Raw genomic sequence first — 17,039 nt, 5'->3', positions numbered from 1 at the left:
AAGCAAGAACTTTGAGAAGCCCATTTCCCTATTCCACATACCTCTCCAGGGAAAGAGTGACTTTTGTAAGCATCTTAACTATCTCATGTGTTCACATGAGTAGTTCAGAAATGTTTTACTCTGTACTATTTCCAGGATAATAAATGGCTTGGCTTTTTATTCATCAACTTTATTAAATAATTTTATTAACTGATCTACATAGACATCATGTTTAATAGTTCAATATAAAAAATAAATATTTTGGGATAAATAAGTGAGTTTTTAGAGCCCCTAGGGCTTACAAAAAGAATCTTAAAAGATCCATATTTATCATATGAAGTATAAGAATAATAATTACAAAAGGTAGCAAAACGTACATCAAAAAATAAATATAAATTTTAAATATTTAAATAAATAGCCTGATACATTTTAAATAGGCACTTAATTATCAAGTCAGTGTTGAGAAGATGCTTTGACAAAAGGTAATCCATTTGTTCAGAAATTCTGTAATGGTTGCTGTCTCGTCATCATATTCACAGTTGTAACTTGTTTCAGATCCCTATAAAAGAAAAATTTTAATTTTTTTAGTTCAAAGTAGTTTTTGATATATAGTTATTCTCAAATAACTTATAGCTTATGGCCTTTATTTTTTAATATGTTTAATATATTAATCATTCACATTTCATTGAAATGATCAAAATACATGCCAAAAAGTTATATGTTGATACAAGTGATGATAGCATATAAACCAAGGTTTTCCTCATTTGTCAATTCTTTCAATCTCAGTGAACACAAGAATTCTTTTTCCTGAATTGTATACAGGTAAACATTTTCAATAAAAACAGTTCTAGAAAAATATTTCATTAAATGTTACATGCAAAATAAAGTTGTTAAACCTTTCTTCCTCTGGGCATGTGTCTATATATGGGTTACATGTATGCAGTCATAGACTCATTATACTTTTTCAAACCTTAAGTTTCTATATATTAACTTTAGTGAATCTCCTCATAATTCCCCAAAGCAATATAGAACCAGCCCAGAGTCAGGACAACCTTTTGTTTGGAAGAAATTTGTGTGAAGAACATTTTTTATAAATATTCATACTGACTTCACTCCACCTTAGTTAGCATCAATGCATGCAAGTTTCCCAACTTTTAAAACTCTAAACAATAGAAATTTTGTTTGTGGACTGACTTGTTAGAAATTAACCTCCTCTGCTGATAGGAGCTATTTCAACTCAGCCTCTAGCTGACAAAATATTTTGAACTATAACAAGAAAAAAGAAAAGCCTTTTTCAAATTGAGGTACTTCCTATTCTGGAAATATAAACCAAGTAAGATAAGTATTCCCTTTAAACTGGTACAGTTTAAAGGGAATACTTACATATAATCATTTAAATATTATGACCTTTTGGGAAGGTTTAAATTTTTTAAAATAGCTTGCTTTTGAAACACATTTCTGACTTTCACATATTTTTAATTTTGCATCAAGAATTTAGAATGAGTTTTCTGATGGTCAGAAATTCTGGAACAAACCTTCTGACATATATATTGTCTATCAGTATCTAGAGGCCATTGATTTCAATGTATTTTTTTAATTACATGGAAAGAAACAGTGTACTAATACAATGACTTATTTGGAAACAACTGGGATTATAATTTTAGAAACTTTGTTCTACTTATGCTATGTAGGATGGCTGTTAACTCATGAAGTTTGTACTTTGGTAGATGGGATGAGAAAACAGAGCCATGAATTTCTTCATATTGCCTGAGTCCCTTGTGTATCTAATATTTCCTATGCATTTAAAAATACTTAAGTTCTTGAAAGTATTACCTCCAAATAAGGAGTTAATTATCTAGCCCATTGGCCATTTTAGTAATTTCCTTTTTTTAAGATAAATCTCTTAATCATTCCACTAAGTAATAGGAAAACCCCATATATATTTTTGGAATATATATACATATATATTTATATATATATGTGTGTGTGTGTGTGTGTATATATATATATATATATATATATATAAATCTCATATATATATATATAAATCTCTTAATCATTCCACTAAGTAATAGGAAAACCCCATATATATATATATATATATATATATTATTTTTTTTTTTTTAAAGATCTTATTTATTTATTCATGAGAGACCCAGAGAGAGACATAGGCAGAGGGAAAAGCAGGCCCTATGCAGGGAGCCTGATGTGGGACTCCATCCAGGAACTCCAGGGCCATGCATGCCCTGGGCCTATGGCAGGCACTGAACCTCTGAGCCACCCAGGAATCCCAAAAACTCCATTTTAAAAGCCCTTCAGGTAGGGATGCCTGGGTGCCTCAATGGTTGAGCGTCTGCCTTTGGCTCAGGTCATGATTCTGGGATCATGAGATTGAGTCCTGCATCAGGCTCACCACAGGGAGCCTGCTTCTCCTTCTGCCTATGTCTCTGCCTCTCTCTTTGTGTCTCTCATGAATAAATAAATTTAAGAAAAGAAAAGCCTTTCAAATAATCCATATTGGCTATTCTGGAAAATGATCTGTAAGAAAATATGCAACAAAACCTGCCTGCTTTTTGTGAAATTCAATTGTCTTCTCCCACTCCCAGTTTTAATATGAGAGAGAGGTAAGAGAATGTTAGGTTACAGACTTATCCCTGGGTGGATGGAAGAAATAGATTATACTTCCCAGCTCCATAGTATATCATCTAGCATAAAAATGATTCATGTTCACATTGGTTTTAAAATGCATGAGAACTTTGCCAAATTATAAAAATGTTATACCACTTTAAAATGCCCTTCCATTTATTTTATTTTCAGGAGAACAAATAGAGTAATGCCTTACCTTTAGTTTCAGAAGTGTTACATTCATATTGCTGATTAATTCCTTGGTGTCTGTCAAGTGAACGTTTTTGCTTTGAGGTAAACCTAGCACTTCCTCCAAGTTTTTGAGTTCTTCTGCTAGACATTGAAGGTGTGTAAATTCTGTGGCCTTGAATAGTAATAAAAATAATTACCAGGTCAGTTTTACCTAAAGGTAATCAAATTAATCTCAAATTTATTTTATTAAGGGCAGTTTTTTATTCTCCCTCTTCTCAGCATTACAGTGTAGATGGACCAGTATAGTTTATAAGACTGGAAAAACTAGAGTTCACCTACCCATGTTAGCATTAAATTTGTAATAATGAGGGGTGCCTGGGTGGCTCAGTAGTTAAGCTCTGGCTTCGACTCAGGTCATCATCCCAGGGGCCTGGGATAGAGCCCTGCATACAGCTCCATGCTCAGTGAGGAGTCTGCTCCCCCCCATGCCCCTCCCCCATTTATGATCCTCACATGCTCATGTACTCTCTCAAATAAAATCTTTATAAGTGAGTGAATAAATGAATATTAAATAATGAGTCATTAATTTCAGCTTAATTTGGCTTTGCCAAAGGCAAACATCTCTGTACCCAAATGCAAATCACAGACATAGGCAGAATTCTATTCTAGTCTGTAGAAATTAGAACTAGAGCAGCCACAGCATGGAAGTATAGGATCACATTGTATGATTCTAATATTTCCTAATAGTTAAGAATCATAGGATGTTAAGGATAGAGGAATGCTTGGATACTGCCATAGTCCCAGCATTTTATAGATTAGGCAATTGTAACTGTATAGTAAAGACTTTCAATATAGCAAGTCCTATAACTGTCCTAATTTTTTACTCTTCTATAATAAGTGTATTCGAATGCATTTTTTAAAATTATGTGTCACAACCAAATAAAAGGTTAGAATATTTGAAGGACTTTTGGGTGACCTATCTGATTTAGATCTGTACACTCATCCATCCATGTGGCCTATTTTAATGGTAGTATTTCATACTTTTCTGGTACATTATAATTTTAAAGTGTCTTCTTCTAAATAAGACCATTTAAGTCTCACAGGCACCCTTTGAGATAGCAATGCAGTGTTGTCTCCATTTTACAAATAAGGAAACTAAATCTCAGAATTTAAGTGTTTTCCCAAAGTCATATGATTAGATGGAGCCAACATTACATTTTTGTTCTCTTTGTAGCTCGAACATAGCATCCTTTGAATTAAATGTTTTTATAACTTTCTAAAATTTTTTTGCAAACATAGAATGGTGGTAAAATGAGCAAATGAATGGAGTTTATCACATTACTTTGGGTTTCAAATAGATTTTGAGTTGTCATTTAGAAACTTAGATTTCAAAGAATTTTGCCACCCTCCAAATTATGCACATAATCTCATCTTTCTAAAAATCTTTAAAGGGAGAGAGAGGACTACACCACATGCATTTTATGACCTTTCCATCCACTGCACTTTCAACTTGCTACTACAAGTTCAGGGCTTAAGTTTCTGGCATAGCAAATTGGAGCTGTTTCCCTCGGGAAACAGTCTAGTGTGTTAATATTGCTGGAATTAAAGAGTTATGTAGCTCTGATTAAGTTGAAGAGACATCTCTTAAGTTATTTTCATCTTTCAAAAGAGTAGTTGGAAGCATAATTTCCTTCAATGAATATGAGATGAATGAAATTGCATCCATGACCTTTAAATCCCTTTTTTTTTTCCTGAGCTTGGATTTACCCTGTGACAAACTTTCTAGAACCAAGTTACGTTTATTCTCTGTTTACTGGCACAACTACTAGGAAATTTTATACTCTTAGTATAGGTGTAGGAGCTTGGATAATCTGTGTTTATCTGAATCCCCAAATGAACAAATCTTGGGAAAAAGTCATATAGCATCATAAGCCTCTAGATCTATTGGCATAAAGGATGCGTAAGTCCAGAATTTTACTTTATAATACTCCCAGGGAGAATTCTGTTTTTACTACTACCAATAACTAATGCTTATAATATATTTACCTATGTCAGACACTATTCTGAGTACTTTACATTTACCCATTAATCCTCACAAAGCTATATGAAGTACATAAAATCATCATTCACTTAAATAGATAAGAAAGTGAGAGTAGGTAACTTGCCCAGGGTCACAAAAGCTAAGACATGACATAACTGGGATTTCAGTTCAGGTAATCTGGCCCTAGAGACTATGCTATTGGTCACAATTAGGCTACCTCTCAAAGATAGACCATTAGGAATTTTTCCTAAAACAATAAAGGATTTTTAAAAATTGGCTTCTCTGAAATCAATTTTGATAATTTGCATGGTAAAATGATATAATCAAATATCTCTCAAGTTTTACATTTTTAAATAATCAGTCAACATAATCTTTTAAAACTGTCCCATCAATAAACTGGGAATGTTACTCTTGTCTCTTCCCCTCCCAAAACACACACAAATACATTAAAAAAATATATAGGCAAAGCTATTTTACAGAAGCTTCATTACCAAATTGTTTTTTTAATATTGATTTTACTGATTCTTTTTCTCAGATGAGGGGCTATAAACCTAATCACCTACAACTTTTCATATTTGAATCTTATTAAGACATAAATTGAACATAAAAAGTTGTACTTACCTTCTTGGGCGTGTAAAACTTAAATGTGAGCATCCTGGAGAGTTGGGGGTTCTCATAATTCTGAGAAAGCATAATATATTTTCATTAAAAAATGAACTCCAGTTCAAAAAATTGTAATTTTAGTAAGAGATAGAATATACTCACATTAACTCCATTCAAAAGCAACTGTAAATCCAGCAGTAATTGCTCCATCTGTTGCTCTGTTTCCTTTGTAGAGCTTGAAGTAATAGGTGCACTGTTTGCGACAAGTACAAGCGTCAGTGCGATGCAAGACAAGAGTTGCATTTTGTACATTGTGGCAGGAGTTGAGGTTACTGTGAGTAGTGATTACAGAGGCTGATAGGAAGCTCTTGAACAAGAGAAGCAATTTATACTGTTAATTCTGGAAAAATATTTATGGGGGTGTCAAAATGTTTTACATATTACACATATTTTCAAAGATTCTACCTGTGTGGCAAAAAGCATTACCTTTATTTTTCCTCTTCTGATGACTCTTTGGAATTTCTTTAAACCCCCATAAACTGACTGAATGGATGTAGGTAAAATCCCTGTTGGTTACAGGAGCCCACACTTAGGTGGCAGTTGTAATTCATACAACTAACGCCTTCTGTATGAAACAATTTTTCCTCCCTCTTTCTTTAAGGGGGTGGGGATACAAAAGTGGCTCATGAAAATTTTCTCTTTGTCATAAAACAATGATGAACATGTGGAGCACTATGGTGTGGTGGACAAGAGTAAATAGTTGAAAAGAATAAATTTTTAGATTTGTTGATTAAACAGGAAGAATATTGGTTTCCTGTTTAGGATGGTTTTACCTTTTGATCTGCACAATGACTGCGCTAATGCATACATGATAGATTACTACTTACACAATCAGCTAGAGAAATTGAGATTAGAATACATAAAATACTCATTGAGCTTGAGGTACAGTTTTGTGCTATTTTAGTTTTAATGTTTCTTGTATCTGTTTTAATCTCTTAGTATCTATTATACATTTTTAAAAATGGATATGATGTTTAACAAATATATACCCAGAAAAGGGTTTTCATGCAAGGATACTACTAATGTTAGTTTTGGGGAAGAGGGTTTGGACAAATATATTTTTGCTGCTTTATTATTTTTGCTGGGCATCAAGGGGATATAAGTTGAGTTGGAATGTCACCAGTACCAAGGATGCTTTTTCTTCCTCTTGGTCTCAGGGAGAATAAAGGGATCACCAAGTTTGTTTGTAGGAAGCTTACTAACAAATTTCTAGACACTATTTGTACATTCTTTAGGAGAATGATCTGGCTACCTTGAGGTGTGCCAATACTGACCTAAGTAATGTGGCTGGAGCTGAGAAAGTTATGGTAATAAACAGCCCAGGAAGCTGAGGTGGGTCATGGGGTGGGGAGTGTTTGTGTGTATATGTGCCTTGTGGAGTAAAAGCAGTACTCAGAGAAGGGATATTTGGGCTCATTTATTCCAAGGTGATATACAGAGGCCAGAATTAAATTGACAGAAGTTACTAAAAAGGGGTATCCATTACAATTTTGGAGCACCTTTTATGAAACAATGAGTAAAGTACTATAAACAACTCATGACAAATACTCAGAAAATGCTTTGCACCCAAGGGTGCCGATGCTAGTTTTATAATAGACTTTTTATGTGCTGTATGTAAGCCAATCCACAAATTTCTACTTGCTATGGTTCACCTCTTTAATAGACTTAGGTTTATCCACTACAGCATCTAGGATACTGTATAAAATAATAGTGCTGAAATAAGATCATATTGATATTTTTAAAGTCAGTACACTGGGTGAGACACTTAGGGCGTGTGTTAATGTGTCCTCAGTATAATGCACTAGCTGCTTTGGTATAATGATGGCACAAGTATATACCTATAAGTCAAACTCGTAACCCTTCCTCAAAGAGATTGTTTATAACTCCTCCAATTTTACTACCTTACTCGTTTTGTGTCTAGTCTTTAGAAACACATTTATCTAGCACCTCAGGTATAATAGGAAGGGAGAAAAACAAACACAGCCTAGTTTGTGAAGTGATGATTCCCATTTTGCAGATTAGAAAACTGAGTCTCAGATACGTTAACTAATTTGTTGTAGGTCATGAAGCCCTTACTGCCAATAAGTGGCAGAAGAAGGATTTGAAACCAGAATATTCTGACTACAAAGGCCACTTTTACCTTTTGTATTCTTTCTTAATGAACCTGATGTGAAATACAGAAGACTTGTACATAGACGAGCATAATCCTAGGTAAAACATAAAAATTGTTGTTTCAAGAGAAGTGGATATAAAGAAATTTGAGGAAGGAATATAACTTCAAACTGGATTTTGACAACTTGATTAAACTGTAGATATGTAAATTTAGATTTAGGAAGCGTGTAGTAGGCAGGAATGGTTAACCATTCTAAGAAGCATTTGTACTACAAAAAAAATGGTTTAGTACTATTTATGCATTAGGTAACTGAAGAATATAAAACATCTTTGTAAAATTTAAAAATAGGCATTAAATAGTTCCTCAGGTGGAAAAAAAATGAAGGAAAAGACAGATTAGGAATCAATGATTTTTTAGAAAAGATTAGAGATAAGTTAGGAACAAATGATCATGACCTTTTCTTTTTATTACTAAAAAATGCCAAATGTCTCTCCACATCTTTCAAATCAAAACTATGAAATTAGCATTAGTTCTAAGGGAAAAGGCTATTTAATGATCTGTGGGTCAACTTTATTATACTTGTTTTGTTTCTTTAATGACTTCAGTGTTTCATCCCAGCATCATCAGCTCAGGCCTTTACCCTTCCAGAATGGAAGAATTCAGGCCCACACATTTTTTCTGTGTGGGGGCTTTTCCAATGAGGCCTTTGATGTTCTCATAGTCATGATATTTCTATTTCTCCAGCTATTTCCATTAGAGAATGGGTCAATATATGGCTACATTTATGGGACCCTGTAGAAAATTGAGTTCCCAAGCACCTGGTTTATCCCTATTATTGCATAACAGGCACCATTATGGAAGCTGGCCTTATAATTTCTTTCTTGATACGCTTGGGGATAAAGAGCTACCATACGCTGTAGCATACTTTCACTTTTTAACATGTCTGACACATCAGCTGGCTTTTCTGGCTACAGTGGTGGTAAAGACAGTGGCAGACTGCAGGCTACTGCATGTGTCACACCCCCTACTTCCCCTTTGAAAATAAAATTCTACAATTCAATAAGAAGCTATTTTCATTGCTAAGCATTGTTTGTGACTCAGCCTCTTAGATTCAGGAGTAGCCCAAGTTCTTTAAAAAGGAAAGCCCTAGTCTATGAAGCTGCCTACCAAAAAGATTGGTCAGTCAGATGCATGCACTGTTCATCCATCAAAGCTGACTTTCAAGGACTCCACCTCCTGCAAGAATGTTTTCTTTCTGACCCTTTCTCATTGCTTTATAAAACTTTAATTTAGACTGGCGCTTGATGCCCATATAAATGCATCTCTCGTTAGTCCCTCTACAGGCCTCTTTTCAAGATACAGTTATCTTCCTTTGAAATTAGGACAGATTGGTGAATAATCTCCATACCACCCACAGAGTATTCAGCTAGGAGCTCTGTGTTTCCCATGAGACCTGAATTTTCTCAGGTATAGGTTGGTGCCCAGTCTTTGTCTTTATCAGACGTGTGGTCCTCCGTGATGTGATAATACTGTAAATCTATCTGTGGGTCATAGTCAAGTCTCATTCATGTGTGCTTTTCTTCCATATGGTAAATTTTAATGATGATCTTTTGGGATGGAAGAACTATTTCCTTGGTACTTTTAGTTTTACAAAGTGTTTTCAAATTCATTATCTCATTGAGTCACATTTTACTGATAAGAAATTTGACGTTTGTGCAGGTTAAGTGACTAGCCTGATATCACATTCTTAAGTTAGTGGTGAAGTTAGAGTAAAACCCCAAGACTTCCTGGCCCCTAATGATCTTGTGTATTTCCGGTGTAAAAGAGTGATGCCAAATTCTAGGTGCATTAGGCCACAGAGAAAAAGCTGAATTATATTGTGCCTACTATTCCATCTCACTTCACTTTATCAGTGATAGCTGATGAGTCAGGTGAGGCATCATCCATTTGGCCTAATCCAATACCTTGTCTGGGCAGTTTTAGGATTTCTAAGAAGTTAGAGCAGCTAAATTCACGCAGCTACAGAAGCTAGGTTTTTACTTATATTTTTTCATCTCTTTTGGGGGGTCTTTTAAAAGCAGTAGAGCACTAGATGTTTCCTAACACTTCTCCTGTATCTGAAGTAAGAAAAAAGATTTCATCTATTGTGGATTTAAGTTGCATTGTATTTTCAAGAGTACAGCATTCTAAGGCTGACGTGGGGTTATCACACTAGGCCGTTGTCTGCATTTGGCAACCAAGAGACATATCACTGCCTAAATAGAATGAGAGTATCTTCAAAACTCTTGGAACTTTACTTTTTGTGTAAATATAAGACGTCAAGTTACATAGCTGTTACCAGAAGTAGAATGGGATAATCTGACAATAATGGCAATAGATTTATTTGCAAGGCATTTCAAGTTTATGAAGTGCTTTCACATCTATATATCTCCTCTTATGGCAAAATAGGTAAAGAAACATTTTCTGGTTATGTGTATTTTACTAAAAACTGTTTTCTCTGTACATCACAAATTAAGCTTGCAACTTACAGATAAATAGCTTTCTTCTCTGCCAAGATAAGTGCTTTCATTAAAACCTTAATGAAAGTTTTAAACTTATCTTGGCAGATAAGTGCTTTCATTAAAACCTTGTGAAAATAAAAGTTATTTACATTTATCTTCATCCAATTACTTTTCCTGTCTAACTTTGTTTCTAAGTTCTTTTCATTATTTGTTCTTTCCTTTTCTACAGTAGCTTTGTCAATGAAGTTGACAGTCCATTGTTCCATCATTCATGTTAAAAGATAAACTGAGACGAATTTTAAATTTAAGAATTCATTTGAGCAAAAACTGATTTGAATTGGGCAGCATCCCTCTAGCACATAGAAGAGAGCTCTGAGGAGTTGTACTAAATGAACGACTTTTATAGCCAGAGGGAGCAAGAGTTAGGAAGTTACGCCAAACACACACAACATACACAGGGTTCATTATTACAAGGCTACTTTCTTTTAGGGGATGACATGGGGCTATCAAGTGGGTTATATAGTGCTGATGATCAGGCAGTTTCCAATTGACTGACTGACTTGCGATTTCATTCCTGAGAGAACTGAAGCTGTAATTAAGTCTTGGTTTAGTGACATGGGGCTTAGCGTAAGTGACTTCATTTTGACCCTGTTGTCTTGTTTTTAACACTAGTAATAATTTTTAAAGACTATAGCCTAATTTTTTGTTTAAAAATACAACATTATTATCTAATCACAAAATAATACATATTCATTATAGAAAATTTGAAAACTACAAAGAAGCTAAAAAAGAAAAAAATGAAAATCCACAGTTATCTTACAGATAGAGGTAACTGTTGATACTACTTACTAGTATAAGTCTATCCAGTCTTTTTTTCCTGTGGTACAGCTTTTCATGCTTATTTTTTCTTTTAATGTGTTATAAATATCTCATGGATTTCATTAAAACATTATGTTTAATAATTGCATAGAATTCTCTTGTGTGACTGTATTCTGTTATTAGAGTGTACATTAATTCTAATCGTTCATCAATATGAACAGTGCTATAATTTCTGAAATCTTAAGCACATAGATATTTGTGTAAACTTCTAGTCCTCTTATTAGGATAAAATCCTAGAAGTGGAATTACTGGGTCAAAGACTATGAACATTTTAAGGCTTTTAATGCTTATTTAGAAAGTTCATAAAAATTTAATATTCCTTAATATTTTTTTTAATTGTAATTTATTTCTTCATGAGAGATGCAGAGAGAGAAAGAGAGAGAGGCAGACACAAGCAGAGGGAGAAGCAGGCTCCATGCAGAGAGCCCGACGTGGGACTCAATCCCGGGTCTCCAGGATCAGGCCCTGGGCTGAAGGCGGTGCTAAACCACTGAGCCACCCGGGCTGCCCCCTTAATATTGTTTAAAATGATGACATTTGCTTTGCATAATATCTTGATATCCAGGTTTACTAATCTGCCTAATCTGAGGGTTTAGAAAGAAACAATAATTTTACCATGCCAACATTACCCAAATTAAAATTGAAATTAATTTAATTAACCAAATAATGTTTAATCATTCTGTAAGGTTACTAGAGATAAGGTTATTATTCCATAATATGTCAGTCCCATGTAAAGGGGATCTCTGTCCCTTGTAGAGAAGGAATGAGCATTTTCCCTCTACCCTCCTAGGTGCTTGGCAGAGAGACCCTTCTTATAATAAGAAAGATTAATAGAAGAAAAAATTGACAATTTTAATTGCTTACATGCATACTTATGGAAACCCCAGAAATATATTAGACTCCAAAGGCAGCTAAACAACTGAAGTGTATATCCCATCCTGAGCTAAGGAAAAGGTTGGGGATCTGTGGTTTCAAAGGAGGGAAGGTAATTCATAGGAAGGTGAGAAGAGGAAATGTTTGGTAAGCAAAAGTTGTTTTGCCAGCAAGCTAAGTCTCTCAGGTGAAGAACTTATCTCTGGTAATAGCTTTCTTCCTGGCACAGGCTCCTTTCTACCCCCACCCCCCCCACAGGCTCCTTTCTTTTTTTTTAAATTTTTTTTTTTTATTTATTTATGATAGTCACAGAGAGAGAGAGAGAGGCAGAGACACAGGCAGAGGGAGAAGCAGGCTCCATGCACCGGGAGCCCGATGTGGGATTCGATCCTGGATCTCCAGGATCGCGCCCTGGGCCAAAGGCAGGCGCGAAACCGCTGCGCCACCCAGGGATCCCCACAGGCTCCTTTCTAATGTAATTTCCTTATAAACATAGTTTTCCTTTGTAAAAGGCTACCTTCTATTTCTATTTTCAGAGCCTCTTCTGGGTCTGCAGTTTTGCAAAATAATCCTAATGCCAAAGAAGCATATTTTGGAATGTCACATTCTGCTACCACTCACCATCATGATTGATTTATCCCGATCTGAGTTAAAAAACAAACTCATTCTTTAAAACAACCAAAAACCAGAAAGTTTTTTTTTTTTAAGTCCTTTGTGCAGCAAAGCTTATAGTGAAGATGGTAAATGGGTTTCCTCTCATGTGCTGAATTATTAGCAGTGTATACTTGGAGCACTGTACTGAGAATAATTCTATCCTCAGTAAAGAATCATGTTGTGGATATTCAGTCTGAGATGGGCTCTGGAATGTGGAGTAATAGCCTGGATATCCTTTATTTCTACTATGTCTATGCTTTCTTTAGGCCCAGTTCTAACTAGCTATGTTATTTGCTTTCAAGAGCATGGGAGCTGTGAAGGAACTGTGAGAATTGGGCTGTGTTCAGAATAAATGATCAGTTTAAAAGGATTGGGCTTACAAGGCAGGAAAATAGAAAACACCTAAAGTATTTAAAAAGTGAAGTAAATATAAGAACCAAAGAGAAGTACAGCCTTCCGGAACCTTAGTATATGACCCAGTCATCTCATGCACCCCAGCAGGTCCTGAAACTCCTGTGTAATATCAGAGTATAGTGATTGACATTCACAGTAATGACTCTACCTCCTCAAAAAAAGTTGAAATTATGTTTTGCTTTGTTTATGTCTGCTTTTAGGAAGCCAGAGCATGTCTAATATTTTGAGTAGGGATTTCCATTTCAAATGATTAAGATAAAACAGATTTGATGTTAGAGCAAAAGCAAATGAGAACACTTCATACATCTGCAAGTCAAGAAAAAAATTATTATAGAAGACAGTAATAAGAGAGAGAAGGAGGAAATAAAGTAAATCACCCTCTGTCAGGGCATACCCATGCAACCAACCCATAGTGATGGGAGGAGGAGCCAGCCTCTGCAAATAAGATGCATCTATAGCTTTTATTACTAGGAACAGAGAGAAAGCTTTCACCACCTCATGGAAACTGGACTTCTTACACAGATAGAGCTTCTGGAAATTATTATATAGGTGGCTAATTTTATTTAGAATCAAACTTGCATCTTATGTTTTTAAATAAATTTATGAATACCTATTCTTAATTATCTTTGATAAGTATCAGGCTAGTCCCACAGTATTGGGCAAATAATTCTGAACTACTCACCTGGTGATACTTAGATTCTTGTATTTTTAGGCTTAGCTTATTTATAGACTAACCCATATAGACCTTCTATCTTTATATGTGTATATATCTATAATTATTTCTTAATTCTTAAGGATTCTGGCAAATTTTTCCATGGAGTAAGAATGTATTATGGGTTTTTAAGTATTTTTAAAGACTTTTTATTTATTTATGAGAGAGAGGGAGAAGCAGGCTCCATGCAGGGAGCCTGACGTGGGACTCGATCCCAGATCTCTGGGATCACGCCCTAGGTGGAAGGCGGCACTAAACCCCTAAACCACCAGGGCTGCCCTGTATTATGGGTTTTACAGGCATTGGCAAGTCTCTGGAATATTTTAATCTGATTCATAAATTGTGAGCCATAATCATTAATAGATAAGGTTATTTTAACCAGGAATAAAATCTTGTAAGTAAGCCTGTTGACAGTTACTGTATCAGTCTTTGTGTACAAATATGACAAAGCTTCTACTCATCTTAAAGGCACACAGTCACTGAAAATATTCACATTAATAGCACTTTTCCTATGCAAAATCAACCTGGAGAAACAGATTTTTTTTCATTCCCACCCCACACTCTTACTCTCTCCCTTTCTCACTTTTCATGAATTTCCCACATTGTGAGTCTGCAAAATAGGGTAGTTCTTATAAAACCATTTAGCTAATTTTAAAATATGAAGCAAACCAAGACAATTAGTTATCTTAGCATTCCTTCTTTCCTAAAGTGAGGGAGTAAAACCTTGGAGCAATCCAGAGACCATCTGGAAGGTACCCTAGATGATGTAGGTATAATGGACATCCTTGCAGTTTTGTTATTCTGAGTTTGGGTTATAGCTTGGGGGTGGCAACAATAAGAGTTCTCCAAGGAGGGGCAGCCCTAATGGCTCAGCGGTTTAGCGCTGCCTTCAGCCCAGGGCCTGATCCTGGAGACCCGGGATCAAGTCCCACATCAGGCTCCTTGCATGGAGCCTGCTTCTCCCTCTGCCTGTGTCTCTGCCTCTCTCTCTCTGTCTCTCTCTCTGTCTCTCATGAATAAATTTTTTTTTAAAGAGTTCTCCGAGGAGAACACTTGCTCAGTGAAAACACAAGTACAGTTCCTAAGGGATCCCTGGGTGGCGCAGCAGTTTGGTGCCTGACTTTGGCCCAGGGCGCGATCCTAGAGATCCGGGATCGAATCCCACGTCGGGCTCCCGGTGCATGGAGCCTGCTTCTCCCTCTGCCTATGTCTCTGCCTCTCTCTGTCTCTCTCTGTGTGACTATCATAAATAAATAAAAATTAAAAAAAAAAAAAACAAGTACAGTTCCTAAAAGAAAGAGTGGCTACAGGTTGGTTGCTTCAGGTACCAGAATGATAATACAATGTTTTGAATATAGCAGGAAGAAGAATAATGCGTAAGAATTTTACTTCTTCAAATGAGAAATTACTATTGTTTGATTTAGAACTACCCATGAACAGAGTAGGAGGCAACATAAAAGTATAAAAAGTATTCTTGAGAATTGAAAGTATGTATACAGGTCAGCCAAAAGATAATATGTTTTCTTTGTAGAATATACAGAAAACGGTAAGTTTTGGTTGCCTCACAATTGTGTAATCCAGGATAACATACTCTCTTACTCGTACAGTCGGTCTCTGTGGTTGGCTATGTGGTGATGAAAATCCCAACTATTAGAACTACTTTTGTGTGGTTAAAATATCACTGAAAGTTCTGTTGACTTGCTTATATACTAAGAATTAATGTAAATAAAACCCTAGTATTTCTTTGATTTTAAGAAATTAATTGGTTGTTTTCTACACTAGAGTAGGTTCTTGTAAAATGGAACACTAAGTTGGATAGATTAAGCATTTAGGGAAGACTTAGATTTAGATTGTGTGGTACTATTCCGTAGGGAATAGAAACTTAAGTGCCACACCCCACTGATGAGGATAGAACCACATAAGGGTCCCAACTGGCTAGGGCATCAGAGCTGAAGTAAAGGAAGAACAAGCTCCATATCCATCCCATGCTTGTCTCAGTCCAGTCCTGTAAGGGCAGCTACAAGACAGTATATCACCTTGGAGCTTCCTAAATACCTTGCTTCTTCAGGCCCACAGGGATTTTGAAAATGTATTGTTATTTCTGTTGTAGAGAATGCTAATTTTATCCTAATATCCATCCTTCCCTCCTGCTTAGAAAAAGAATTCTGATTCTTAGCTGGATATGTTGCTGCTTCTCAATAAAGATCATATTCCCTAACTTCCCTTTGCAATGAAGTATGGCCATGCAGATATAATGGCTGGAGATCTAGTAACTCTTCTGCACCTTAAGGATAAGGGACCATACTCTGGGAATGTTAAAGCTAAGAGCTGTGTTACTAATAATTTCATGTAGCTGCCAAATCAACTCTGATTGCCTAAGTTCTTTTATGTGAAAGGGAAGCAATTATATCTGTTTAAGCCACTGTTATTTTGACTTTCTCATTACAGCTGACCCTTGAACAACATGAGGGTTAGGGGCACCAAGCCTTGCACTGACTCCTCCCCAAATTGAATTAATAGCCTGTCAACTAGAAACCTTACTGATAAACAGTTGATTAAATCATATACTATATATTACATGCATTATATACTGTTTTCTTAAAGTAAGCTAGAGAAAAGATGGTATTGTTAAGGAAATCATAAGAGAAAATACATTTACAGTATGATACTATGTTTTTTTTTTAAAATCTGACCTGTGCAGTTCAAGTGTTTAAGGGTCAACTATATATGCAGTTAACAACACTGTATGAGTACATTAGGCCCATGTTCTTTTTAGACAGTCCTTTTTTTTTTTACTTGAAAAATTGTAATTTAAGGTACATTATCAACATCATGGGCTATAAGAAGACAAAAATAAGTAGCTATCCCTAGCCTACAAAAGTTTACATTTTAGTAGGAAAGATAGACTTAATAGGAATGCTTCAGTATAAAACTGTGAATGCAAAGGGATAGGTGGGTAGTTAGTTCCTAAGCATACAATTTGCTAGCTTCTACTGGCATAACAATAGACATATAGATCAATGGAATAGAATTCAGAGTCCAGAAATAAACCCTTAAATTTATGGTCGGTCAGTTTTTGGCAAGGGTGCCAAGACAGTTCAATGGAGGAAGGAATAGTCAACATCTGGTGCTGAGACAACTGCATATTTATATGCAAAAGAATAAAGTTGGACCCCTACTTCATACCATACATAAACATTGACCAAAACTGAATCATAGACCTGGATTTTATACCTAAAATAATAAAACTCATAGAATAAAACATAGGAGTAAATATTTTTGGCTTCCTATTAGTCGATGGTTCCTTAGATATGTCATTGAAAGCAAAATCAACAAAAGAATAAATTAGACATTATCAAAATCTGAAACTTTTGTCCTTAAAAGGACACCATA

The 17,039-nt window shown here is 35.4% G+C and overlaps 2 protein-coding genes across 8 annotated transcripts in view; one reads left to right on the top strand and one right to left on the bottom strand.

The window, feature by feature from the left end:
• Positions 1-17,039, top strand: part of ADAD1 (adenosine deaminase domain containing 1) — a 98,705-nt gene that overhangs the window by 70,083 nt on the left and 11,583 nt on the right. The window lies entirely within an intron of this gene.
• On the bottom strand, positions 224-5,772 carry IL2 (interleukin 2). Its single transcript, XM_077861141.1, has 4 exons — positions 5,603-5,772; positions 5,459-5,518; positions 2,822-2,968; positions 224-538 (listed from the first exon to the last, which is right to left on the bottom strand). Exons 1-4 carry the CDS (start codon positions 5,750-5,752, stop codon positions 428-430), a joined length of 468 nt encoding a protein of 155 aa, XP_077717267.1. The 5' UTR covers positions 5,753-5,772; the 3' UTR covers positions 224-427.

The sequence above is a fragment of the Canis aureus genome, chromosome 20 (assembly GCF_053574225.1).
Source record: "Canis aureus isolate CA01 chromosome 20, VMU_Caureus_v.1.0, whole genome shotgun sequence".
Taxonomy (NCBI): domain Eukaryota; kingdom Metazoa; phylum Chordata; class Mammalia; order Carnivora; family Canidae; genus Canis; species Canis aureus.
The sequence above is the reverse complement of the archived record's forward strand: the minus strand, read 5'-3'. Positions and strand labels throughout refer to the sequence as shown.

Coding starts and splice junctions, on each gene's coding strand:
- IL2 (XM_077861141.1), bottom strand. CDS start 5,752: ATGTACAAAATGCAACTCTTGTCTTGCATCGCACTGACGCTTGTACTT. Junction 5,519..5,602: donor TGCTTTTGAATGGAGTTAAT/GTGAGTATATTC, acceptor ATGCTTTCTCAG/AATTATGAGAACCCCCAACT. Junction 539..2,821: donor TAACACTTCTGAAACTAAAG/GTAAGGCATTAC, acceptor TTTCTTTTATAG/GGATCTGAAACAAGTTACAA.